The sequence below is a fragment of the Lagopus muta genome, chromosome 2, assembly GCF_023343835.1.
Source record: "Lagopus muta isolate bLagMut1 chromosome 2, bLagMut1 primary, whole genome shotgun sequence".
NCBI lineage: Eukaryota > Metazoa > Chordata > Aves > Galliformes > Phasianidae > Lagopus > Lagopus muta.
Genome location: NC_064434.1, coordinates 97,608,948 through 97,634,804, shown reverse-complemented (window position 1 = coordinate 97,634,804; position 25,857 = coordinate 97,608,948). Strand labels below are relative to the sequence as shown.

The following is a 25,857-nucleotide window of genomic DNA, read 5'->3' as shown; positions in this document are numbered from 1 at the left end:
GAAATTCTCTGACTGTGAGATTAGTGACAGTGGCACTGTGGAGAGTCTTGTCTGCAAAAGAACAGCTGGAGACAGTTAGTTTGGCCTGGTTACCACCATTCAGCACCCATTTGTATAGGGACAATTCAAAATGGTACTTCTCTGATTTTCAGTAATTTTAATGAGTGTAAACTAGTTTATTCTGAGATGGTAGGTTCACTGGGAAGGAGTCATCAGATGTCCTGATTGCTGTATGTATGTAGTTTACTGTGAATTGCTCTGTAGTGTGGGTTATTCTGGAACAGTATCTCCTCTTCTGGTTTAAAACACAGTCCTGCTGTGCAAATTAAAATTCAAACATAGAGAATTCCCACACGTAAGCATGCATTTGTTACAGCTGTTCTAAGGTCCTTGAACCTTCTCTCACAGTTTATTCAGACTGAGGCTGTCAGAATGTTCTCTACCTCTGTAGGAAGGAGTAGAAAATACCAAACTCTTCAGTGTTACATGTTATCCTGTAAGACATTCTTGATCATTGTATGACTTAGAACACAATTACAGTTGCTTAGTTACGTGTTGGGTGGATCATTGGGAGTGGTCTTTGGTCCCAGAATAATGGATTAGTTGCTTTCCAGTAACAGCTTTAAAGTTTTCTTCTATTTCATATGTTTCTTAAAGGCAGAAAAGCTTATTTAGAACTGCTTGCTCATATTTCAGCTATGTAAGAATTGCAAGATGGTACAAGTAGACCTAACCATCTTACTTTTTCAGAACTCCTCGATACTATTGATTTCAAAGTACATGTTAGTGTCCCTTTTTTCAGTATTAATATATTAATCTTTGCAAGAAAGAATCCCATGTTTGTATGTTCTCCCCCTTTGGTTACTGCAGCATTTTGCAATCATTTTTTTCTTGTCACATGTAGTGCCACAGATGGGATATGTGTAACTTGCAGGATATGAGTAACTTGCAGGGAGGAGCATAGTCAAGAAAGTGCCAGGGTTGAAGACTTGTACCAGTTTTCTGATCTGTATCTTCTATGTAAGAGTGATTTCAGAGTGATAGCTGCATTTTAGAATAAACATTACAAAATGAGTTTGTTACGTTTAGGATCACCTTCATCTTTAGTAAACCTAACTTTCTACTGTTACTGTTACTGTTACTGCTTCTATTCAGCTCAGTGTAGCTTGTCTTCATACAGTCCATATTAAGGGCTGCTCTTTACATCGAACAGGCATCAGGATAACCACGTTCTTGTGAAAACTTGCCTAGAAGGGCCATTTTTAGAGTAATTTTCTATTTTCAATTAATGTGCTCTGCTTTTCCTGTATTTGGAAAGCAGATCTGAACACCACCTTCTTGTTGGGGAGAACTTTTTCAATTTCTTTGTGTTTTGAGCTCGTAACAACTACGGAGTACTCCTCTTTCTTACAGATGGGTGAAATGAACTTTTATCTCGTTTGTGTAGAACCAACTTTCAGAGCAGCAAAGCCATTCATCTTTTTGATTGTTTTTTTCCTTTGGAAAATTGTATTTTGAACTAGTCTAAAAGCTTTTGAGACTTGGTGGGGCTTTGGCTGCTTTGTATAGCCCACTGAATTTATTCTGGATTCTTCCTCTCCCCCAACTAATCAAGCTTGGTTGTTTTAAGTTTTATTAGCTTATCTGTTAAGTTTTATTTTTATGCCAGCTGTGAGTATTACCCGTTCATTCTTGCCTGCTGCAGCTCTTCTCCATGAGTACATGGACATTTCCCATGGGCCTGCAGTAGTTCCCTAGTGCATGACTGCTGGTTCCCACCCTCACACCATCCTACCATCTGTGTCTGTTACAATTATTTGTGTTGCTTGTTTGGGTAATACAAAGATTGCTTAATCTTGTTCTGATTATAAATACTTGGCTACTTGGTGGATCTGAGTTCACACCGTATGTCCCATAGGATTCTCTTACCAAATGTCTTTATCAGTTTGGAGGGTAGGGTACAGGTGGTACAGGTAACAACTACAGAGGACTTGATTTTTTTATTATTCTAACTCTCTTGTGATTATGTTGTATTTTCAAGACATCTGAAATTGAATGATTAAAGTAAAATTTAAAAAAAAGAGTGGGTAATTTTTGTGGTGAAGTGAGGCCTCAGTTAGATATCAGCAAGTGTTTGCTTCTCTAATGTAGCTATTCATTGGAACCAGAACTGGAAAGTATTTTGTGTCCACCTGGTATGAGGGAAATGAATCTGGGAATTATGGACACAAGTGTGAGCAGAATAAGAGTAACATTACTTAAATGTTGGTGCATCTTCAACATTCTGGGGTGCTTCTTTTTGTACTCTGAATACTTGTGACTATTTTTATATCTCTGAGTGTAAAACAAGCAATCGTGAGGTATCAGGAAAATGAAAGGTTTCTGACTGATTTGTGCTATTTAAGTTATCATATATTAGACCCATAGTATCTGATTGTAGTACTGGAGCACATCCAGAGGAGGGCCCCAAAAATGATTCCACAGATGGAACACCTCTCCTACAAGGACAGGCTGAGAGAGCTGGGGCTGGTCAGCCTGGAGAAGAGAAGGCTCCAAGGTGACCTGAGAACGGCCTTGCAGTATCTAAAGGGGAGCTACAGGAAAGGAGGGGACAGACTCATCAGCATGGTCTGTGGTGACAGAACAAGGGGAAATGGCTTCAAGAGGGTAGATTTAAGTTGGATATAAGGAAGAAGTCTTTTACAGTGAGGGTGGTGAGGCAGTGGAACAGGCTGCCTGGAGATGTGGTTGATGCCCCATCCCTGGCGACTTTCAAGGCGAGGCTGGATTGGGCCCTGGGCAACCTGACCTAGCTGTGGTGTCCCTGTTCATTGCAGGGGAGTTGGTCTAGATGAACTTTAAAGGTCCCTTCCAACTCTAAGGATTCTGTGATTCTTCTTTTTTCCACCTACAGTTTTGCTCTGTGTAAATTACTTTATTGGACAGGAAACACTTGTTCACTTCTTGAGAGCGTGTAGTTGATGGGAAACTTTTTTTAATCAATGGAGACTACTATTTACCACAGTTTGGCTACAACTTATGTTTCTCTTGGATGCTACTGTGAGTGAGAAGTTGTTTCTTGATAATTACCTTATTTAAAAGGAGATATTTTCCCAGTACCCAGTAACTTGCTCTGCAGTATCTTGCAGCATGAAAAATATTCCTCTGGAGCTGTGCTAACAGTAGAAAGAAGTATGTGTTTAACAATTCAAATTCCTATCTAGAGAAGCTTTTTTTTTTTTAAACTTCTTTAATCAAAGACTGAAAACATCTCTTATGGTGGTTATGTCATAGGGAAGATGGAAAATAGTGCTGCAAAATACTACATATTAAAAGCTGCAAATGTCAGATACAATGCTATCAAGAAAACTTGCAACAGGAGTAACAACAAGTTTTCTATAGCAGCACTGTTCTAGGGATTGATAGTATTATGTGGCCCAAGAGACTTCTGTGCAGCTTACATAACTTTGAGTCTCACTTTCGTAAATCAGGTGTTCCTCTAAAGCGTTTTGAAATTACTGTGTGTCCTCAGTCTTTTCTTCTTGTAACCATTGTGTAGTTATGGTATTCTTGTTTCCAAAGGGAGATAGCAAGTAGAGATTAGAAATAATTGTTCTTTATTTTGTTGCTACTGCTGTTGCTGTTTTTCATCAACTTTCTGAAGACATGTGATTTCCAACCACGTTCAATCTTTTGGGGAATCAGATTGATTTATCTAAAGGGAAATGGTATAAATAATTGAGGCATTTCTTTTTTCCTAAAGGCTTCATATCTGTATCTTTTGCCACCATTCACTGTCAGAACAGTGTATACTGTCTCACTGTTGTAAAATATTCAGTACTGACTACAGAATGACTTCTCAAATTTGCTTCTTTCTTCCACAAGTATGTTAAATACTCAGTGGAGTTGTCTCATTTGGAAATGCTTAATAAAACGCCATGAGATAGACTTTCATTTCTGAATCTAAATTAAGCTTATTTTTAGCTTGTCATATCTCTCAAAGTAATTCTTGATATTCCAGTGGCATTGGCTAACTTCACTCTAACTTGCCATTCTCACTTCTTTCATCCCCGTGTTGTTAGTCTTCAGAATCTTATTCAGTTGTTACAAGACTCCTGGATGGCTTCGTGCTGTTTTAGCTGCAGTTAAGAACTGATGCAATTTGGTAATTTGTTTCAAATTTAATAGCACATGTTTTTATTCAATAGTGAACTTAATGTCAGAGCTATGTAGTGTTTTAATGAAACCAAGTAAGGGTGCCAATTGTAATTATAGCTGACGCTTCTGTGAAATGCAGACAGTGTACAGTTTTAAAATGACCAAACCAAAGAGAAAATACTAATTGCAAGAAAAGGGGGATTTGTTATATGGTTTTATTTAAACTCCCTCTTCTGTGTCTCCTAGCTTTTTAGTTGGTGAAGGAGCTTTCAGATGGGCAGTTGATCACGGGATACCAGCATGTCCTCCAGGTATCATGGCTACAAGTGAGTAATCTGGTGGTGTGATTAGGAAGAACAGGACAGAATAATTTAAAACAGTGCCTCGTATTCTGAGGTGTACGTCACTTCACTTTCCTTAAAGTTCAACTAGCATATGATATTATGGTATATAAGGATGATTAAGTTTAATAATTTTCTATTAAGTATGAAAATAGTAAAAATTAAAAACTGTTACTTTAGCTGCTTTTTAGCAACATCTAATTAAAGTGCATTTGTGATTCTAGGATTAAATCCAATGAAGGAGTTTTATTTATTTATTTATTTTTAACCAGAATGCAGACTCTCTAACAGCCCAAGTTGTGAACCTTTTTGGATCCAAAAAGTACCAACTAGCCATGTATCTGAATTCAGTATGTGCTGACTTGACTACTAGGTTTTGTAATTCCATCCATCACAGTATAAGCAGGCTGGGTTTTGTTTGTTTGTTTTTAATAAAGAGACAGACAAATAAAACAACTTAGGTAGAGTTTGTTTCGTCTGATATGGTGAATTAATCAAGTCTTGCACATAGAGTCAAAATATACTGTATCCTTAGAGCTGCCAGATCTCTTACAAAAGCCTTCTTTTTCTTCAAATTAATCAAGTGATTGTTAAACCTTCTACAGACAAGACTGAAAATTAGTGCATGTACTCATGGACTTCTCAGTCCCCACCCTGTTGGAAAATGCCATTACCATTAGTCTGCAGGTTGCTATAGGTGAGAGCATGCCCTGTATTTCCTGTTGAAGTTGTTCAGGTAAAAAGTCAGAGCTCATTACCACGAAGATTGCACAGTATTTCTTTCTTTTACAAAATAAACATCACTGCATAAAATATGTAAGTTGTCTCTAAAGGAGACATTGAAATCTACATCTGCCATTGTGTGCAGTTCTAAATGTAGATAAACACCCAGAATTTGTGTTTCAAAGTTGCTGATACTCAGTGCTCAAAAGTAACTCCGAAAGAGTAGCAGTGTTATACTGCATCATGCCAATTTTCATACATATTCATGTTGCATTTCATTTTGAACAGAAAGTTTGGATTTTTTCACTCTGACATTACTGAAAGTGCTGCTCCATCCATTTTCTGTCCAGCACAGCATTTGCAGCACAACCTTTGGGCTCAGTTGAGCAGAACAGATTTATTTCTGTGACTTAACAAAAGAGGAAAAACCCATAAAGGAGTTGCTTTAGAAAGTGTTTGCTACTTATGTATAGGAAATACTCCAAAAGGAGGGTCTCTTGATTAGCTCTGTTTGCATGCACTGGAGTTTACGCTATTTCTAGTATCAAAGCCTTGCTGTTCTAATAGGGATGATTAGAACCGACATTAACTGACAAATGTTCTTGTAGTCAGTAAAATGTGCCTTAGAAGAAATCCATGTGTTACAGCTTGAAAATAAGGATGGCCATTGCAGTTTTGCTTTACCTAGTACAGACTGTTTATACTGGAGAAACATCGGAATAATAATCTCAGCGTGTGTACTGATCACAAGCTAGCTTCAAAACATCACTAATTTGTTTTTATGGTACTTCTCAGCATTTATCTATTTATCAGAACAATTCCTTCTAAAACGATTACTGGAATTCTCAAATTAATTCTGTTCAAAGCCAATGCAGAAAAGCCTTTTCCTGTTGCAATATCAATTTTAAAAGTATTAAACATTGGTATGTAAGTTGCCAATTACCTCTTCCTCTCCAACGCAGACACACACTCCACTTCCAGTCAGGTTTATATATACTGCCTGAGCAACTTAAAAATTGGCCTTTTCCCTAGTATTTTAGTACACTTGATTTTACTGAATAATCACAGTTTTTGATTATGCTTGCTACAAGTGCTCTGGTAAAGTTTTCATGGAGAATCTGAGGTAAACTAACTGGAAATAATTTGATTGTTGAGCAGCTCTGCAAAATGGAGTGCCAAAATAATTAGTAAACATCAGGGTAACTTACTAACAGTAGCAACAAAAAGCACACATACAAACGTTAGCCCAAACCTTAGACATATACTTGGAGCAGGTATTAACAACAAGAACTAGGTGCACATGTTTTGGCTTCTTTGTGCTGCACGTGGAAAAAATATTCTTGAAAGCACGTTATTCTCTCTCCCTTTTCCTGGACCTGAGATGGCAAGAGAAATGTTCTGTGTGCTGTAATTCTGTGGGATTGTGCGGTTGGTTTTGCAGTGATGGAGCTGTCTGTATGATCAGTTACAATGATCAGCTTTGTGTTCACACTCCATAATTCTCTGATAACTATCAAAGTATTCGGGCACCAAACTGAAATGAAGTTTTAAACCACGTTCCTTGTTGAACTACATCAAGGTTATGTCAAGGCTCACCTGCTTCCTCTTCCTTGATTTGCCAAGTGTGTGAGGAAATGGGATTTCTTCTCTTTGTAGAAATCTGCTGGCTTCCAGTGTAGTGACTGGCTTTTTGTTTCTTGTTTTTATTGAAATGTGATCTTGCATTGCCTACAGGCTGCCAGAAGGCTGAAATCATTAATTTCTGCCCATAGCAGAGCCTGTACTATGTTATGTTTACACTTTGTTACCTTATGTAAGAAAGACTGATTTGAAAGCAATCGAAGTGCTAACACTGTAATTGCTGCTTAGAAACTAACTTACTGTATCACATAGCCTCTTGTAGATGTAAAAAGTGTGCTTTGTTCTAAATCAGCAACATAAATGTTAGGTACAGCTTCAACTGTCAATATCTCTACTTGCACTAGTAATACTAAGTAGTAATTATTAGTAGCAGTAACTGAGCCATTTTTATCTCAGTTTTTCATTTCAGCCTACAGTAGATGAAAAGCAGGTGATTTGGCAAAGATAATGTGGTATAAGAGAGCATCTTATCATTAGATGTTTTTGATGGCTGGTGCCATCAGCCCTGTCTGGTTATGAATGTGTAAACTTTGTATATCTTGTGAAGGTAGATGTACTTTGTACAGTTGGATTTGAAAGGAGTAGTTAATTTTTCAGCAGCTCAGAAAGCTGAAGACGTGACTCTGGCATCAAACTGGAGGTCAGGGTTAACAGCTTTAAGACATTTTATGTGTACAAACAGTAGTTATGGCACTTCATAGGAAATCTGACTGAAATAACACAAAGGAGTTCTATTAGATCACTGGTGTTAATATCTGAAGCTATGGCTGACTTAATCAAATATTTGTTGCCAAAACACCAAGTTACTGCACAGCTAGTGCTGCTGAGTACTGTCTTACTTGACTTAACATAGGGCTGTTTAAGTATATAATCTTTAAAGGGAAGGAGAAGGATGGTAACTCATGCAGCATGTTTGTACCCCTAACTCTAGTGAGATGAAAGGGACCTGAAGCACTTCACTGAGCTCTATTACATACAAACAGGAGCACCTTGCTCAATAACTGGAATCCAGGACTAGACAAAAGCAGTGCTTAAGAAAGAAGAAAAGAACAGAGCAAATATGTACCTCCTGTTTCTTGCCTCATTTGCTATCCTAGAATCTAAACTCCTGGGTCAATATTGGTACATGGAAATGATCGATGGTATTCTGTGCCAATAAATTGTCCTTTTCTCTGGAGCCCATAGTAATTTCTAGCATCTGCAAAAACATTTGCAGCTCAACTATGGGTTATTTGAAGAACTACTTCTTTTTCATTATTTTGAGACTTGCTGAATAAAATCTGTTGTTTTATTGTCAAGTCGTGGACTCTGAATCTTTCTGTTCTTCTATCCAGTCCTTGGCCTTATTAACTTGAATAACTTGGTACCATCAGTAAAATCACATCATTATTTTGTATAGAGTAGGTGCTACTATGTGTTGGTTTGGCATTTGACTTGTAACAGGCCATTCACTCCCACTTCATTTTCTGTTTTTTTAACCATAATAGTGATTTTTATTTTGTGTATGCAGGGATATTCTCATTTGTGCTATGACTGCTCTATTTCTTTAATGAAAGAGCCGTTTCTAGATGTCATGCAGTTGCCATACTTCTAGTGACACCCTATGTCTTCCTGTCCATCAGTTTGGCCTGTCTCTCGTCCAGCCTTCCTTTCACCTCCTTCTTCTTTCCTCTGCTTCACTGTTACTGAAGTAAGAAAGGTGTTTGCCATGTTTCTGGGACTGAGCTGCATGGTTCAGTGACTCGCTCAAGGCAGCGGCTTAGACTGTGTTTTAGTTCTTTGCTTTTAGGATGAGAATGAAAGGGATCAGGAGAAAAACTCAGGGATTTGGGGGATTTTACTAGGTAGCTTGTGAATTTACTGTCTGATGGAGAAAAAACCATCTCTTCCGTGAAGCAGTAAGGACTGATGTGCCCAGCAAGGGTTTACCCTGAGTTTTTGCCACGAACATCATGAACATTCAATCCGTATGCAGATTGCTTTGTGAAAGCTAGGTGAATACTTTCGTACGTTTTGTTGATGGATGGTTTGTTGGTTTTTCTCCTTTCTTATTGCTGCCTGTCAACGTGTGGCGTACATGGGAAGTAGTACCAGCAGTCTTCAGTCTCAACAGAAGCGTAAATGGTGTTAATTTGTCATTTAGAATAACTGTGTTAAAATGAAATTTAGTTCCATCCATCTTCAATTGTGCCACTTGTTTTAGCTACTGCTCAACAAAATTCCTTACTGGATCATTGTAATTCCTGTGGGTTAACTAGTTTGCTAGTATATCCCTTTGCCATTCTCTTCCTTCCAATAGTTGCATCCTCCTTTAATATGGAATAAAAAGATAAAATGAAGAAAATTCTCCTGTTTGGTTCTTTCGGTTGACTGTAAGAAGTGTCTGCCAGGGGGTGCTATATGATTGATCCATCTGTACTCCAGAGATTTAAGAGTATTCTTTGAATTTTCTTAGTATTTCAGTTACTGTTTTTAAACAAGAATTGCTGAACGCTCGCAGGTTGCCTAATGTTTTGTTGCATAGCAGTTTATAACAACTGCTGTAGGAACAGTGGAGTTTGTGCTTGTGTTCCTGGCTTGCTGTTCCATCCTGTACTGTAAATATATTGTATGGTATTGTCTTGACCTTGATTTGTGCTTTATTGATGCTACAAATTTGAATCTGCTAGTTCAATTTGAAAACATAACTATCCACTTGAATCAACTTTTAGCTTAGCCTGAAAATATTGAAGCGAATAGATTTGGCTTATAAAAGCATGGTGATTTTACAGAAACGTGGCCTTCTTAGTAAAAACTTTTTTGCATTACTTTGAGCAAGAAGTGTTAGTGTACTGTATTAAACAACCTGTCTGCTGTGGGCTTGTTCAAAGTACACAGACCTAGTTAACAGATTGATACATGTCAGTTCTATTGTTGACAAAAAAAAAAGAAAAAAAAGAAAAACAACAGAAAAACAAAAAGGCATTTTAGTCTTACATTTTATTCTGTGTCTTTGATTCAGTAGTTTCACACTGTTTATGAATATGACAGTTGTAACTTTCTCTTTTTAATATTTTTTTCTCTGTTCTCTGGACCATTTCCATCATTTCCAGCAGCCTGTGAAAGCTGGTATAGAAATCAGATCACAGGCTTTGTTTGTTCCCAGATGCTCTCAGATTCTTGGTGTTCATTCCAGCTGGTGCTTACAACTGCTGTCACAGAGAATTTGTCAGTGTGCATGTATGTGTACACGTGTATCATAGTGCAGCCATGTGCCTTTGTACATGGGTAGTGTTAGTTTCCAACAGATCAGTTTGTTCCAAGCTCTGAGTCCCAAGGAGAAATATTCTTTAGAGACAGAAATGCCACGTCAGTTCTGATCCTATCTGTGGATGAAACTGGGGAAGGCCTGTGAATGCATTGGTAAGGCTTTCCTTTATGCGGGTTTATTTTGAGGAGCTTTGTGAAAGGCACGTAAATGGGGCATGTGAAGTGCAATAATTTGTTATTAAAGTTGTTCTGATCTGTGGGTCAGAAGAGTCAGGTAGGGCAAGGAGGGCTGCAGGAGACAGAAGTCCAGAAAGTGACTACAAGAAAGGGTTGCTGCTCTGAGTGCTCTCTGGAGCAAGTGTGAGCAAGGGACTTAACTGAAATAGTAATAGGAAACTAATCGGATGTTATGAATGAGACTTGTTTACTGTAGAGTTTGTAGTTCAACAGAATTGAGTAACTTTTAAATGCTAACCATTTAGCTGAGTAGTCAGGGTGTATTATCACTGAGGTGCTGTGTTGAATGAGGAATACAGTTGTCTTTTAATTAATTATGGACTGCATCATTATATAATAAACTGTTGAGAACTTGGGTTAAACGTTTATTTGTTTGTAGTACAGCATATATATATATATTAGAGGAGTTATGGGAATAATCAGACTTCCAGAGTGCCAGAAGGATTAGCACAAGAGCTGAATATATGATGTGGAAATTTTATGGCAAATGAGTGTCACACGCAACAGCTTTGAACTGGCTCAGAGGCTGTGTTCTGTTACTGATCTGCTTACTGGAAGTTACTCTCTTATCTCTTTCTGTAAAATGGTGTTAGTGATGCAAAAACCTCATTAAAAACCCCTGTATTTATGAGCAGCTGTGGTAATACACGTGCAAGATAAATATCTTCTGCTAACGAATGGTGTATTGAAGATTTTGTGGTTCTTTCTGATCAGTCTGCCCTGTAACACTGGAACCTTTTCAAAATGGTAAAACCTATACCTTAACCTTGAGGAATATATACTTGTGAGATTTTTCTTCCACGTTTCTATATAATAAATAAGCATGTATTCTGACACCATCTCTACTAATACCAACCTCTCATGCAGGTGAGTGGTGTTGAGCAAGTTCTACGTCTGCCTGTTCTGTGCTCTGCCACTTAGCCTACTCTGCAGGGAGACCCCTGTTCAACTTCTACAACTCTGTTTTGACTAAACATTTCACCCAGTGCTGGAGTATGAATAGACCCAAAATGCAGAGCTTTTAAGTCCAGAGTACATGTGGATAGTTCCTACTTGGTAAGTTGTGGGATGGAAGGGAGAATGTGGATGGGGAAGGTTCTCAGGACCTTGCAGATTCATTTTTATAGGTAGCCTATTGCAGGGACATGTGAGCACTGTTGTGAATGTGACAGACCGAAGTCCTGGGATTTTACTGATGTTCTGATATGTTTTTGTTGCCAGTCACTTTTTCATGTCTTTTATGTGGATGAGGCCTGATGAGGCATTTAAATACTAACAGACAACCATTCTGTAAAGCATGGGACTTTTTACTCTTTTTTTTTTTTTTTCTTCCCCTTCTCCCATCCGCTCTGAAGTAGTTTTATTTATGACAGTATGTACATGAGAGAAAGCAAAGCATGAGGGCCCATTGTAGTCTGTGTCTTCTGAGATGCGGGTCTTTTCAGATTGAGTTTGACTGTGCACACTGTTACTGCGTAGGGTAATAATTGTCAAGGGCTTTTATCACAAAGCACGTACCAAATTTTTGTTTAAAATTCAAAATTCTTGTGCAAAATCAAAGGAGGCTGTACTAAATAATTTTCCATATATTCCAACAAAACCTCTGGGCTGTACTCCAAGAGTTTTTCAAACTAAAATCCTGTCTGTTCCTTACCTCTCTTTTTCCAGCTTCCTTCCCTCCCCAGTCAATAAGCTTCCCTATCTTCTTGGCTCAGGTGCAACATCAGGCTGATGTAGCTATATTGCATTTGTTTTAGGAAAACTTGCCTGTCTTCAACACTGTGTTGTGTCCTTTTCCTCTTCTCAAGCTTGGAATATGCTGTTGGAGAAGGTGAGAGTGTTTTTTGTACTAGGACGAATGAAATTTTCGTGAATTTTGTACTGTTTTTTGTTTAGGACAAATGAAATTTCTTAGAATCTGCACAGCACAATTGAATTTTTGTTTTAGTTATAATTTGAATTATGAACTTACATTGTGTGTTCCTGTTTTCCTTCTGTGTATAGCGGTGACTTTAATTCTCTAGTGGGCTCTACTTCATCTTTTAAGTGCTCCATTAAACAAATACATTATAATCTGGGAAATTTTTTAGTTTGTAAACTGTGATTTGTTGAAATAAAATCCTCACAATATGTTGTTTGGCCAGGGTGACAAACATGGAGGATATTTTCAGAAAATTTTATTTCCATCTTTCAGTCCTTTAGTACAAAGCTCGATTTCATTTTCTGGTTTCTTTAGTCACCACAGAACAAGATGAAGCAACCAGAGTTATTGCTGGTTAAATTATCTTTGCAGTGGTTTTGTCTTTCTAGAACTTTACAAAGGCAGGAGTGAAAGGGGGACAGACAGCCTGTTGCTTGCTATTAGTTGGTGTTCCCTTAACTGGTGATCTTCACATAAATCTGTGTAATGTCAGAGGAAAGTAGGGAATTGCTAGGTTTCGTTTTACAAACTGGTCTACTTTTTCATAGTTTTCAAGTCACTTTGGAGGTATTTGCAGATTTTTATCCTGCCAAGAGGAATTGATAGTTTCTAGTAATAATTATTATTTCCCATAAATAATGAAAGGCAACTGTTAGTCCTAGCTAAAACAACATTATCGACTTACGGATGAAATTTAATCCTAATAAATATGCTGGAGTTGAATGTAGCCTGGGCACAAGAATTTCTTCTCTAGGGAAAGTCTGAATAGGCTTTCTTTCCCTCACAGTATGGAAAGGTATGATATTTCATGCCAAATTAAATAATATTTAAGAATTGAATTCATACCTAAATTCTTACAAGTAACTTAGGGAAGAGAGGCACACCATTAACAAACTACCTTTCTCTATTCCCAGACCCCTCAAAATCTCCTTCCATCCCACAAATAATCCACTAACCCACAATCTTCTCCCTTCCAATACCCTCATTCTTTTCTGATCAAAATTCATGCCATTCTAAAGTACAGAACCATGACTGAGATCCCACCTAACACCTCCTTCAAGTACAACCATATGAACTTGCGAGTGTGACAGATATCATGGTAATTTTCAAGGTAGGAGCTCATGTTTAAGTTTTGTTGATATCATGGTGAAGAAAGCTGGGGAAAGAGTAGTTTGTTTAACTTGGAAAGCATTATTGCTTCCTTAACACAGTGTTTTGTGTTAGTTCATTTAAGTGTCTTATGGTGGTGTCTGCTGCACAGGGATTGAATTAAAGAGGATTAACGTAAATGTGAATATGGGAAATTCTGACTAATTAATACGTATCTATATATATTGGCACAAGTCTGAGGAATATACGCATATTCCCCTGCAGCAGGGGCCCAGAGAAGTTGGAGAATCAGTCTCCATCCTTGAAGATACTCGGAATTTGACCAGTAAGCTTCTGTGCAGCCCTTTTGAATTGGACTAGAAGTGTGAGCTGCTTGATCTCGTAAGGTTCCTTCCAGCGAATGACATTCTGTGGTACTAGAAAACTGACCTGTCTGTCTGTCTGCTGTACCATCTGACATAGTTTAAGCTGCTCAAAATCACAGACCATACAATCTCCTGGTGTTCAAAATATCTGCTTATCCAGCAAAAGTCCTTCATTGAGCAGTGCGCCGTTGTTCCCGTGGGAGATCAGCAAAGTAAGAAAATGCTTTACAAGTCTTTATCCTAGCATACAGTTAAAAAGGCAGTTGGGATAACCATGAATTGAAAATAGTTCTGACACCTCAGAGTTAATTGTGTTAGCCAGAATTAGTGCTATGTAAGAGTCATGCTTTCTTGAAACAAGGAGAAAGTACATTTCTAGCCCAGTTTCATACTTAATGACTTGTCTTCTCCCTGTATTTCCTTGCTTACCAATGCCTCTTTGAATTAATGCAAATAATGCAATGTGGACAATTAAGTCCTTTAGAACAGATCATCATTTTTATTGCTTCAAAAAGACAAATAGAGTCTTAAAGCACAGGGTAAAATCAGAAAATAGTTTAATTGCTTACAGGATGGAGGAGTTCCGTGGATGGAACATATCTCTTCAGCTTGGAGAACATCATATGTTGTGGGAAAAAGTGGCTGGATAGATAGCAGCAAAGGCATAGTTGGAGTGATGACTCAGTGAGACCATGTAGCCATGCTTCGTGCCTGACAGGTCAGCTTGGAGCTAGCCCAGGTGTTCTTGGTTTTGACACTATCCTTGTGCATATATTCAAACTGATTAGCGTGCAAATATTGCAGAAGGCTTCGGAATACCAATGGCATAAAATTCCAGAGAACGAAGAAAACTTCTTGTGTACAGGTTTTTAGGGATGGGACTTATGTACCCTCATATTTCTTACTCCTCACTGGGTGCACAGCCTTTATTTTCCTGAATTGGCAGGAGCCAATGACAGCAGTAGATAACAGTCTTAGGCATATTTATGCCTGTGTAATATCTACTTTTATGAGTACCAAGTCCAGGCACCTCTCTTTCTCACCCACGTATGATGGCTCTGCCCATAGGTGCTTGCTGTATTCACTCAAGTCATCTCAATTTGTTTATTTTCCTGTTTAAAAGTTCTGTTAAAAACAATGTTCTGTCTTGGTTCATTTTGGGATACATCTGTTTAACAAATTGTGTTCTTCATCTTGTTGGTTTGTTGTTTATTTGTGTATTGTCTTCCAGTTAATATGAGACTAAAATGATTCTTCACCTGCTCCTCCTTATCAAGTGTTTTGCTTTTTACCTCTTGTTCCTTGTTTCAAACATGAAAATGTGTTATCCAAAGTATATTAATCAATATTAATGGTAGAAAGAGTTCCTTTCTTGGTGATGGCAGATTAATATGTATTTACAGTTTTAAGAAACTGGTATTCATTATGTTTTTGGAGAGAAACGCCAGCTTTCTGATTACTTTTAGGTTATGCTCTTGAATAGATGTGGTAGTTTAAGGTCCAGGTCCATGTACTTAAAACAGGCTTAAAGGAGAGTTCTCTGGGTGATTTTGGCACCCACACGGTAAGTTTCAAAGAAATAAAATGCTCACTGCCCACTGAGAACTGTAAATGAAAGCTTTGTGTTCAGTTGGCTCTGCAATATTGATTTTATTCGTAGACGGATCTTGCAGCTGTTGCAGTCTTCTGAATAATAGTGATGTAGCCTCATTCTGAATTCCATTTCAAATGACATTTTAAGAAGTTTATACTTCAAATAGGAAGCCTGTGCTTTTTAACTTCCATTGAGTTTGTGACTTATCCTTATGTACCTCTGCCCTCCAGATACCTTGATTTTGCACATCTGAACAAGTGACAGAAGGCATTTTTCTCCTCTCTTTTTTTTTAGCCTTTCAAAGAGGATGTTAAGCCAATGTAATATTAAGTCAGAACTAAGTTAAATGTCAGTATCTGCAGATTTTTCATGAAGTGAGACTTCTAAAATGAGAATGTGCTGTTTTGGTTTCTTCAGCATTATTTATGTATTAATTTATATTTCAGCCTTAAATAACATTATTTCTAAATGTGGGATTTAGATGTGGAAAATGTCTGTTTGTCTTTTCAAGACCTAGTTGGTGTTTATACTGTGTCAGATTATGGATCATAAAATTATTGCTTGATTATTGTGTGGCTTTAAAATATGTGGTAAACATGCAGATATGCACTTAAGGTAATAAAGTAGTAGCCTGACTTTACAGATATCAGAATGAGTTCACATGGTATCTATTTACTTGTCAACAGTCAGAAACAATATTTTTAATATAAGCCACTTACTCCATTCTCTTCTTTGTAGTGCTGCATCTTTGCCAAACAGAGAGATATTTAGACCAATATAGCTTCCATATGTGCTCTACAGTTTGTTACTACTAGTTATTTTACCCATCACCGTTGCTGAACAATAGTAGAAATTTTTTCATTTGGGAAAAGACATGAACATCTTGTACTGAACTTTAGTATTTTATTGTAGACTTTTTAATTGTTGCTTTTTGTTGAAAGTATGGTGGGAAGAGACCTCCATCGTGTAAACTTAACAATATTTAAGTAAATTTTTTAGTTAAATGCTTTCAACGTGTTTTATAGGGTTTAGTTTAGCAGCTTTTAAGAGGAACAAGAGGAAGCTGGAGTTGGCTGAAAAGGTAGAAACTGATCTCATTCAACTAAAGAAGAGAAGACAATCAAATGAAAAGGTTAGTTTGTGTTTCAAGTTTTATTGTCATCCTAACTTTACAGCTGATGATGAGTAATCATGTTTTATTTATGATTAGACTAATGAGGCATTCAAAGACTCTTCTCCTTGACCACCCAATATGTTCAGATGATATCATGATAACTTAGTGAAGTTAGAACTTTATGCCTTGCTACTTGAACACCAATCTCCCTTTCTGTGTTAGTGATATGGAAAATGTATTTTGCATATTTTGAAGTGTAAATATAACAAATGTAAACACAAACAGATAACTGTTTACTGAAACATTTTCTTTAGCGTAAGAAGTGTTTCCCACTTTTTAGTGTTTTCTGAACACACTGCATTATGGAGCTGGAATTGGTGAAATTTGAAATGTCAGGTAGGTAAACATGTGCATCTGTGCATCATCTAGCATTGACCTGGCCCATATTACTTGTACTGGAAGACTACTAGGACTCCCTCTGTTTCCCTCATTCTGTTACTTTGAACTTAGAGCCTTTCTTACAATTAGAAAACGTCTGTCACAGTATTTGTATTTACTGTTACATTATAGCTTACTAAATTAAATAATTAAATGCTTGTACTTCACCTGGAGCCTGTGTCTATTTGCATTGGCCACTTCTCTTTGCTTTGGTAACTGGACTGACTGCTGCCTTATTTAGTTGCAATTGTTGATATAAATAATGTACAAATCCTAAAACTGCTGAAGAAGTTGCATTCGCTGTAGTCTGTGCAAATGCAAACCAGTGATAAATTCAGCTCTTTTCTTCTCAGATTAGGTCTTTTCCCTGGCAGAATGGTACTTTTCAGTTTTCAAGGAGGTAAGACGTGTGAGGAAAGTAAGGATTGAGGAGAAAATAGTCACCAGTTTGGAACTTGTCTTGTTTACAGGACTTCATGTACCTCCTTTCAAAAGTTACTTTTCTAATGGTGTTAACACATAACTGAGGGAGGAGGGTCTTTGCACAGTGTTGGAGTTCATGTAATAAGGGACAAGTCAATGCTTGAATCATACGCCAATGCATGAGCTTACCAACCTGCAATTTGAAATTTCAAGGGCTCCAGAGTCATGTGCAGAACGTGTGGGAGACCCTCAAAGGCCAATGATGGTAGTAGAGGAGGTGATCAAATAGAGCTCTACTCATTGGTAAGTAATGCAGCAAAGTAACATGGTGGTTTTGTCAGTTTTCTGGGTGCATCCTGAGGGGGGCTGAGAACTAAACCACATCGTGTGGACTACTTGTCTTACTGCACAGAATGTAAGATAACTGCAGTTTTGCAGGTAGTTTAGTTCTTCACAATGAAATAAAATGAAAAATCAAATTCTGCAAGAGCAAGATTTACAGGAAAAGCAGAATAATTCTCTCTAAGCAGTTAGAAAGGAGATGTTTAACAAGAGTGAGCGTATGAACTGTGGTCGTAAAATCGTACTGTCAAAGTTACCTCATGTAAAAGATTTGAGAATATTTTTTTATGAGCATTTAAGAACTTGAATAATTAAAAATGAATATTCTTGTCAAGTTCAAGTTTGAATTGTTAAATGCTCATTCTTTTATTTGCTGTTCCTCTCTGGAGCTGTGAACTTTTCTATACTTGTGGGACTTGATAGCTATTTTATTGTCTATGTCTAGTTTCAGTCTTTCACATGTCTCAATCTTTACAGTTTAGCTACAGCTGTGATCTTCTATGCAGTACCCTGGTACAGCTTAGCTTTTGTTGCCTATACTGCACAGTTGTTATGAGCTGGTCATCTTTGTGTCTCTGAGGTTTAAGAACTGATGTTACTGAGAAGGGAAATTCAGAATTGTTTTGCCACAGGGGTGATAATTTCCTTCAGAAAGTTGTGTGCCACATTAAAACAAATGTTTCCTTAAAGAAGTTTTCCAGCCTCCTAAATTTCCCATCTAAAAGTAAGCAAAAGCAAGCAAATTATACCACTGAGGGGACTGCAATTGCTTGTATGAAATATATCTTCTTTAAAGGAGATATGCTTAAGAAAGTTTTCATGTAATGCTTATGCTTTTAAATGCTTGCAATGTTTGATTAAGTATCTCTAAAAAATATTTGTGTAACTGCTGAAGGCAAATATTTTATGCAAGTGAGTGCTTGATCTGAAGATAGATGGCAGATTGAGCAAATAATTCTACAGATGCTGCAAAAAAGGCTGCAAACATTTTTTTCATTGTTGTCAGATGATATGGAAAGCTTCTGCTGAGCCTGATCCTTCTAACATACATTTCAGTTCATTACGGGAGCACCATGTGTTTGATTTAAAATGAATTAAGATAACACAGCGACTTTTAGTCTGGCATTCTTAACTTTGATGGAAATTAACTTTGATTTCCCAACTTGATTTTCCCATCTGTAGCTGTCTGTTAGGTATAATCTAGTTTGATAAAACAGGGTGAGCGATGGACAACAAAACTTGCATCCTTTAAGTGTTTCTTCTGTATGGAGAAATCATGGTCTTGTGAAGAGCTTTATCCACTCTGATCTTGAAAGCACCCAAGGATGAGAATCTGCACCTCCAGGGAGCAGCTTGCTCTGCTTCCGTGCTATCTTCTTAATTCCCTGAGTAGTGTTCTAATTGGGTTAATAATTTCTGAACTCAATTGTGGCTGAAAGTCATAGCACGTCTGAAATGCATAGAAGGAAGTTTTCTTCAGGTCTTGTCTGAGACAAGTGAGTGTTTTGGAAAGACTTTGGGCAGCACCACCAGTACTGCATGCATGGTAACCAATCTGTTTTGTACGCATTAATTTGCACACTCCTATGAAGCATAATCTGACTTTAATGTGGAATTTTAACTAATTGTTTCTGTTTGTGTGTCCTGCAGGAGAATGACTCAGGAACATTGGATACAGTCGGTGCAGTTGTTGTTGACCAAGAAGGAAATGTTGCTGCTGCTGTCTCCAGTGGAGGTTTAGCACTAAAGCATCCTGGAAGAGTTGGTCAGGTGATTACATGTTTTCTGGCTCTTTAGTCTCACAGTTCTGTTTTACAACACTCGTGTTATAGTGATATATAGTGCTGATATAGTTTATAGGCAGTATAGGTAAGAAGCTTTTCTTTATTTACTTACCTTTTGCCAGAACTGTTAATATTTAATTTCTCACCCTTAAACACCTCTTTGATACTACAGATTGTCTCTTAAATGCTTAAAGCATTTATGAATAGGACTTCCAGCATTATTTACAGAGGTTCTCCAGCAATTTTATTTTTAAATAATCTTATGAATTGGTAGGAGTGAGAAAGGTATTAAAAGAACAAATGAGATGTAGGCATTCTTTGTTGTTACTAAGCAAGAGAGTTTTTGAGTGCTTTAGAAATGTAGTTCTCTGTTAACTGTACAGATGTATTTTTGGTCCACTCTCACCATTGTCGTAAGAGCAGTTCTCATACAAAATGTATTAAACATTTCATTTTGGAATAGATAAGTGAAAGGGACTTTATATGAATAGGGCACACTTGGTACTATTTTGTCTTGATGTCTGTACCTCGTTTTCGGAAAGGTTAAGTAAGGTTAAGTGACAACAGTATGTCACAAAGTTGACATACTGTTGCACTCAGTTACAGTGGATTTGAATTTTTACTTTTATAATTTGTAATAGTACTGAAGTTTTTCTTGGCTTTTTTTTTTTTTTAACTGAAAAGCTTGAATACTTAAATTTATGAAAGATGTTCTTTTCTTAGGCAGCTCTTTATGGGTGTGGCTGCTGGGCTGAAAATACAGGAGCTCATACACCTTACTCCACTGCTGTGAGTACTTCAGGTATTTGCTACTTTTATAAATATTTCAAAATGTTGCTCAAGTATTTATTTGCAGTTTCTTTACAAAAACCGAATAAAATATTTATTTGAATAGTGAATTAAAACATTGCCATTAATTCCATAATACATTCTATATTTGTATCATTTAGTTTATATATAAGTGTGTGTGTGCATGTGTGTGTCAGTATTACCTTGAAATTCATGAATTCATTTCCACTGGTTTCTTACATTGGTCATTGTACTTAAAATCAACAAGCATCAGAACTGTCCTCTTTATAAGACTTCATCTTGTATTGAAAGCAGGTGTTCTACCTGTTATACACCAAGGGATCCGGCAAAGAATTGTTAAAAGCCTAATATTGTTTTAAGCAGAATGCTTCTCTAACTGGAAGTCTTTGGTAGAGGACTAAGATAATTTGGGAATCCTTAACATAAGAGGGTCCCTTGGATACAAAAATACTGCAGATGGCAATTTTTTCCATCAAAATACTTAAGTACTTTTTAAAGTGATTTTGTCCTTAGTCTCTTCATCTCTCAAATGGGAGATAAGAAGAGTATAATAAAAATAATAAACGAGTAATTAAAAGAATTGATAAGTAGGGTAATAACTGATTGTGCAGTGTAAGACTGGAGAATGTAAGCTAAGACGTTTCTGACTTGTCAGGTTAAGATATTGAAAAAAATAACTGTGGTGTGTTTTAAAAAAAAAAAAGGTACTATTTAGAACACAAGAGTTTTAAGATGAAATTATACAGGATTTGTAAAGTAAAGTAAAAGCTGTGGAAGAAAGTTAATTTCATCTCAGTGTTGTTCCTGGTTGTATGAACATAAATAAATGTAGCTCTTTTTTCTAAGTACTGATGTCAGGATGCAAAATTTATGATTTGGACTCTTGCTTAATGGTCAGTTATCTGCATTCATTGTAGGGAGCGATGGAACAGAAAATCTGTGGAGTTCAGTACTTGGTTCTCAGGATTACTGCTGAGTGAGAATCTTGTTACAGAATTAGTGGTGGAAGCAAAGTGTCAGGGTGTGCAACTACAGTTTGATAAAGGCTAAAGAGCATCAGAAATCTCCTGTGTTGCTTTTGCAGTAATAAAGCTTTTTAATTTCTCCTGATTTAAAGTCTGTCTCACACTGTTGAAAGCTTATGTCAGTGTTCCCCATTAGATTTAGTATTAATGAAAGGCAGGCATCTTTTTCAGTACAGCAGAGGGAACTCATGCTAATGGCACAAGTGTTGAAAAATATGTATCCTCTAGAAATATATTTAAATATTGTAGAGTCAGGGAACAGAATAGGTGTCAAGCATCAGCTGAGTATTGCAGATTGTTTGTGGAAAAGATGAGAAGGACACTTTTACTTAATTTTTTAAAACTGATCTTCACATGTCTACTGGATTTAAGTCTATGCAAGTACAAACATCTCAGTGTACTTAAAGGAGATAGCTGGGTTTAATAATAGCCTTAAATAGAAATCTCCTTTTTTGCTGGTACCAATTTTGTATAGTGGTAAATAATGCTGCAGTATTTGTAATTATCATATACACACATAAATATCTAAATATATTTCAGATCCTTCAGCTTCTAGGACGTTACGTTAATACTAATCCCAGTTAGTTGAAATAGACTGCTGGCACTCCATGAAGTGTGGCCATCTTTTTACCCAGTGATTTGAAATTCAGACTAGCGGTGTTTAATTAAACTGTTGTTTCTGGGTTTCTGGCTTTCCTTTAAAGCTTGTGTGTGTGAGAGAGAGGAAGAGAAAGAGTGGGATATGGAAATGTTTACAGGAAGTGAGAACTCTTCTGTAATCAATACCATCCTTTTTTCCATTTTCAGAAGCTCATAATGTTTTATTTTGTAATTTATGTTATACTGCTGTTATAAAGTATATTGATGCCTAAGCATCTGACAGTGTGAACCATGAAGCTAATTGAGGGGTGGAGAAATAGAAGAATTAAACTATAGAAAAGATTGAAAGAGTGAAATGTACAGCTTGGTTGGACCACAACAGGAAGTGGGAATGGAGGCATAAATGTCTGCAAATATTCAAAAGGTGAAATTGCCAAGGCTAATTAAGAAAATACATTGTTAACATATTTCATTTTTGCATGAAAGTTTTAGAAAAGAAAAGGTGCTGCCTAAACTCAACAAGATTTTGAAGGCTCTGAATTGCCAGTCCTAAAAGAGGATAAATGCTGTCACTTGATATACCTAAAATCAGACTAGGTTGTATTTGTAGTTGTGATCACAGTTGATAGAACTGTTCAATATCTACCTCTGCTGCAACAGTATGTTTTGTTCATTGCAGATCTTGAGATTTCCTTTTGAACATTATGAAGGACAATTTTAGAAGTGAAATTTTGAGACAACATGGGTCAAGACAACTTGTTTTATCTTATTATGGTGTTTTATTTGGAAATGCAGTGGCATCATGCATGGGACTGCCCATATTTAATTGTATGAGGTTTATTTACCAAGCTTGGTATGCCTTATCTCATACAGACATGCTTCTTCTCATCATGCAGGTCCAGAACATTGTTAAATAATGAAAAAAACAAAACCTTATTTGCAAATAATTTTCCCTCCCAAAGCTTTACAGTGTATGTTAATACCAAGTGAGAAAGTAGGTGATTCACTCAGAACTGATATTATTTCCAAGAAATTAATCTCTATGTCAAATGTGAGTAAGAATTTTGGTAAGTGCAAGTCATTACTGGAAGCTGAAAATGAAATTAGTGTAGAATGTGTTCTGCCACGTTCTGTTCTCTTTAAAGCAGTTCAGAGGTAGGCAACTGTATCTATTTTCCCATTGTGTGGGTGACATCATAGACTTTTTGAAGTTCTGGGTAGATTAATACATAGTTATAGAGAAAATGATGTTTTGCCTATGAGACTGGCTTTAGTCACTGTGTAATCGTTTAGGATGCAATTCATTGACTTATTTTTAGTAGTTATTAAACTGGATTCAAATGCCTGATTTAAGGAAGGCAGGTTCATGTTGGATGTATGGCAGCACTAGTTCTGATGTTGTGCACATACTGCAGTTTTCTCAAGGTGGCAAATGGGCTGGATAGCAGGCTAATATTTGGAACATCATTGTTTTTTTTCAAGAGAATACTGAGATTGGCTGTTGAGTCATCAGCTAGGTCAGTGGTGCGTCTAAACTGGTAAGAGAAGAAACATTTCAAGGCTCTGAGCTTTTTAATAAATGATGTTCCTGCCAGAAGGCTGCTGCCACACGAAACCATGCCCTTGCCACTGCTTACGTAAATCTGTTTCCTCATTTATCTGCTCTGTCTTCTCTTGGGCTGATTTTGTTGTTATCCTAAGCTCAGATTATATGAAATATTTTATTGCAGCCCTATCCACCTGCATTTCTATCTCTTCTATCTGTGGAAATTTTCTAAACTCTAAATGAAGTATGTCATAACTTTGCACATCCTTTCCTTTTAATTTGTCTTTAAAATTTTAAATTTGGCAGAAGTTTCTGCTAGTATTTTCTGCAGAGACATTTTTCTTCTGTATGAAAAGTAAATTAGATTTGTGTTATTGTATTTCATATGCTGAGTAGTCTAGATACAGGCTTTTACTATTTCCTGTTAAATGCTTAGCAAAATTCATCAAATCGTATTTAAAAGAAATCTTGATTGAAGGTTTAAATTCTGATTTGTTTTGAAGTTCTGTCAGTAGGATGCTCTAATTATCAAGTGCTAATATATTCTAAGCCCAGTGTTTCAAACCTTCTGTAAAGATTCTTTGTGAAATCGCACATTGCACATCTGTGGTATTTTAGACTTTTTAACAAGCTACAGAGAAAAAATTGAGAGTTTGTTGAATCAGTCTATGTATACAGAAAAAGGGTGTTTTTTGGCATTAGTTTTCTGCAAGGAATTTTTAAGGGCCAGCATTTATTTTAAGCCTAACTATTTTGGGCTCATGCTTATGAAAGTGCTCGTGTCTTTGGATTTTAGAGGCTGCAATAAGAGGATTGAACAGATTGGGGAAAGCCTCTGGTGTGGGGAAAAGGAGTCTGGGATACTAATTCAAAATGTACGGAATAGAAACTCTTGGAAGTTGAAATCCACTCAGAATTGGCAGAAACATAGGAATGGACACAGTGGGCCAAACTGGAGCTCCAGATGGTTTGCTGTGCTGTTTCAAATAGAGGATGATTGCAGGTCTGCTGGGAAAAGTACTGGAATGGAACTGACGCCTCCACTGTGTTATCCAGCCTTCTAGTGATTTGTGACACTGGGACTTTATGAGCTGAGATGTCCTTCATTTTAATAGGTCAGGACAACTTTCTAAAGATGTCTTATTTCTATTTCTATTTAGAAGCTCAGTTATTTAATCTTTGTCAGGAATATGTTGGGTTGTTTTTTTTTTTCTTTTTCTTTACTGTGATGATTGACCTCTGTAGAAGCTTTCTTGGAGAAAGCGTAAGTGTGAATGCCACAATTAATAATTCAGTTGTTTTTGTACTTGAAGCTTTATGAATTTTGATGTAAAATCCTTCTCTTGAAGCTTCAGTTTGAGGCATATCTTCCTCATAAGAGGAGAAAAAAGGGTTGCCATAGACATACTTCATTAAAAGCACTTCTAAATTCATGTAGCTTTTTTTAATGGTCATGCATTATTTGAAGATACGCTTTTACATCTTGATCGTCTGTTGGCCCTCTGGATGCTGGCAGACTTCCTCCTTTTGACATGTTCAGAAAGGATTTAGCATTAGTTGTTACGCCTTCAGCAAGTTTTTTTCTCAAGTATTTTGGCCATTTTTCTCATGATTTTTTTTTTATTGAATATGCCAAAGTTGGTGGTTCTGAACTTGTCTGGGCATGACTTCAACTTTTTGAACAGTATTTTCTTACCTCTAACAGTCTCTTGGCCTTTTTGTTTAGCCACGCTGTCTTCTGACTGTATTTTTTTTGGCTTTTCAAAAGATACTTCATGGTTTATAATGTGCAGGATATTGTAAAACTCATATTTTATGGATATAGTTTAACAGGGGGTGGAACAATGAAATCAAAAGATGAAGAGAGGAATGGAGAGACGTTGGGATTTAGGAATGATTTTGAGTGGAAAGGGCACTGAATTCAAGGTCTGTTTTGTAACTGTTAGTCTGAAAGTCAGTTCCTGTATAAGCAAGTAAAAATCTTCCTGATTTTGCGTAGTTTTTGGTAGACATTTTAAAGCACAAACTTTGAATTATGTATTTTTTTTTTCCTGTAAGAAATGTGGTTGAGAGACTTCTGGCAACTTAAGGATAAACACTGCAGGAATGCTGTAAGTATATAAAAACTAGTATTAAAAATCAAGAAATGCAGAGAATGTTGTTACAGACACAGCTAAGATATCTGTACATCCTTAAACTAACAATGTAAGAATGATGGTAGAGATTGAGTGAAGGCTTGTAAAATGAGAAAGACATCACCACTGGCTTTTGTTTAGCATTAATGTAAGTAAGGGGAAAGATGGTTAATGGATTAACATAGTAGAAAACAAATCTTTTGATTTAAAAGTTCCTACTTGTTTGTGTGCATGCATGCACGTGCATGTTCATGTTCATATGTTCACTCATACACGCTATACAACCTTCCCTTTCATGCAC

At 36.8% G+C, this 25,857-nt stretch overlaps 1 protein-coding gene across 9 annotated transcripts in view; it reads left to right on the top strand.

Annotated features, from left to right (window-relative positions):
• Window positions 1-25,857, top strand: part of TASP1 (taspase 1) — a 74,243-nt gene that overhangs the window by 15,003 nt on the left and 33,383 nt on the right. For 3 of the 9 annotated variants that reach the window (XM_048936044.1, XM_048936043.1, XM_048936046.1), the window contains exons 7-11: window positions 4,405-4,484; window positions 16,365-16,471; window positions 17,528-17,617; window positions 19,307-19,426; window positions 20,164-20,242. In XM_048936044.1, coding sequence (XP_048792001.1) covers window positions 4,405-4,484; window positions 16,365-16,471; window positions 17,528-17,617; window positions 19,307-19,426; window positions 20,164-20,242 — 476 coding nt within the window. Of the gene's footprint in view, window positions 1-4,404; window positions 4,485-12,106; window positions 12,181-16,364; window positions 16,472-17,527; window positions 17,618-19,306; window positions 19,427-20,163; window positions 20,243-25,857 lie in introns of all 9 variants that reach the window. The other 6 variants (XM_048936047.1, XM_048936049.1, XM_048936050.1 and 3 more) reach the window with 4 other exon arrangements.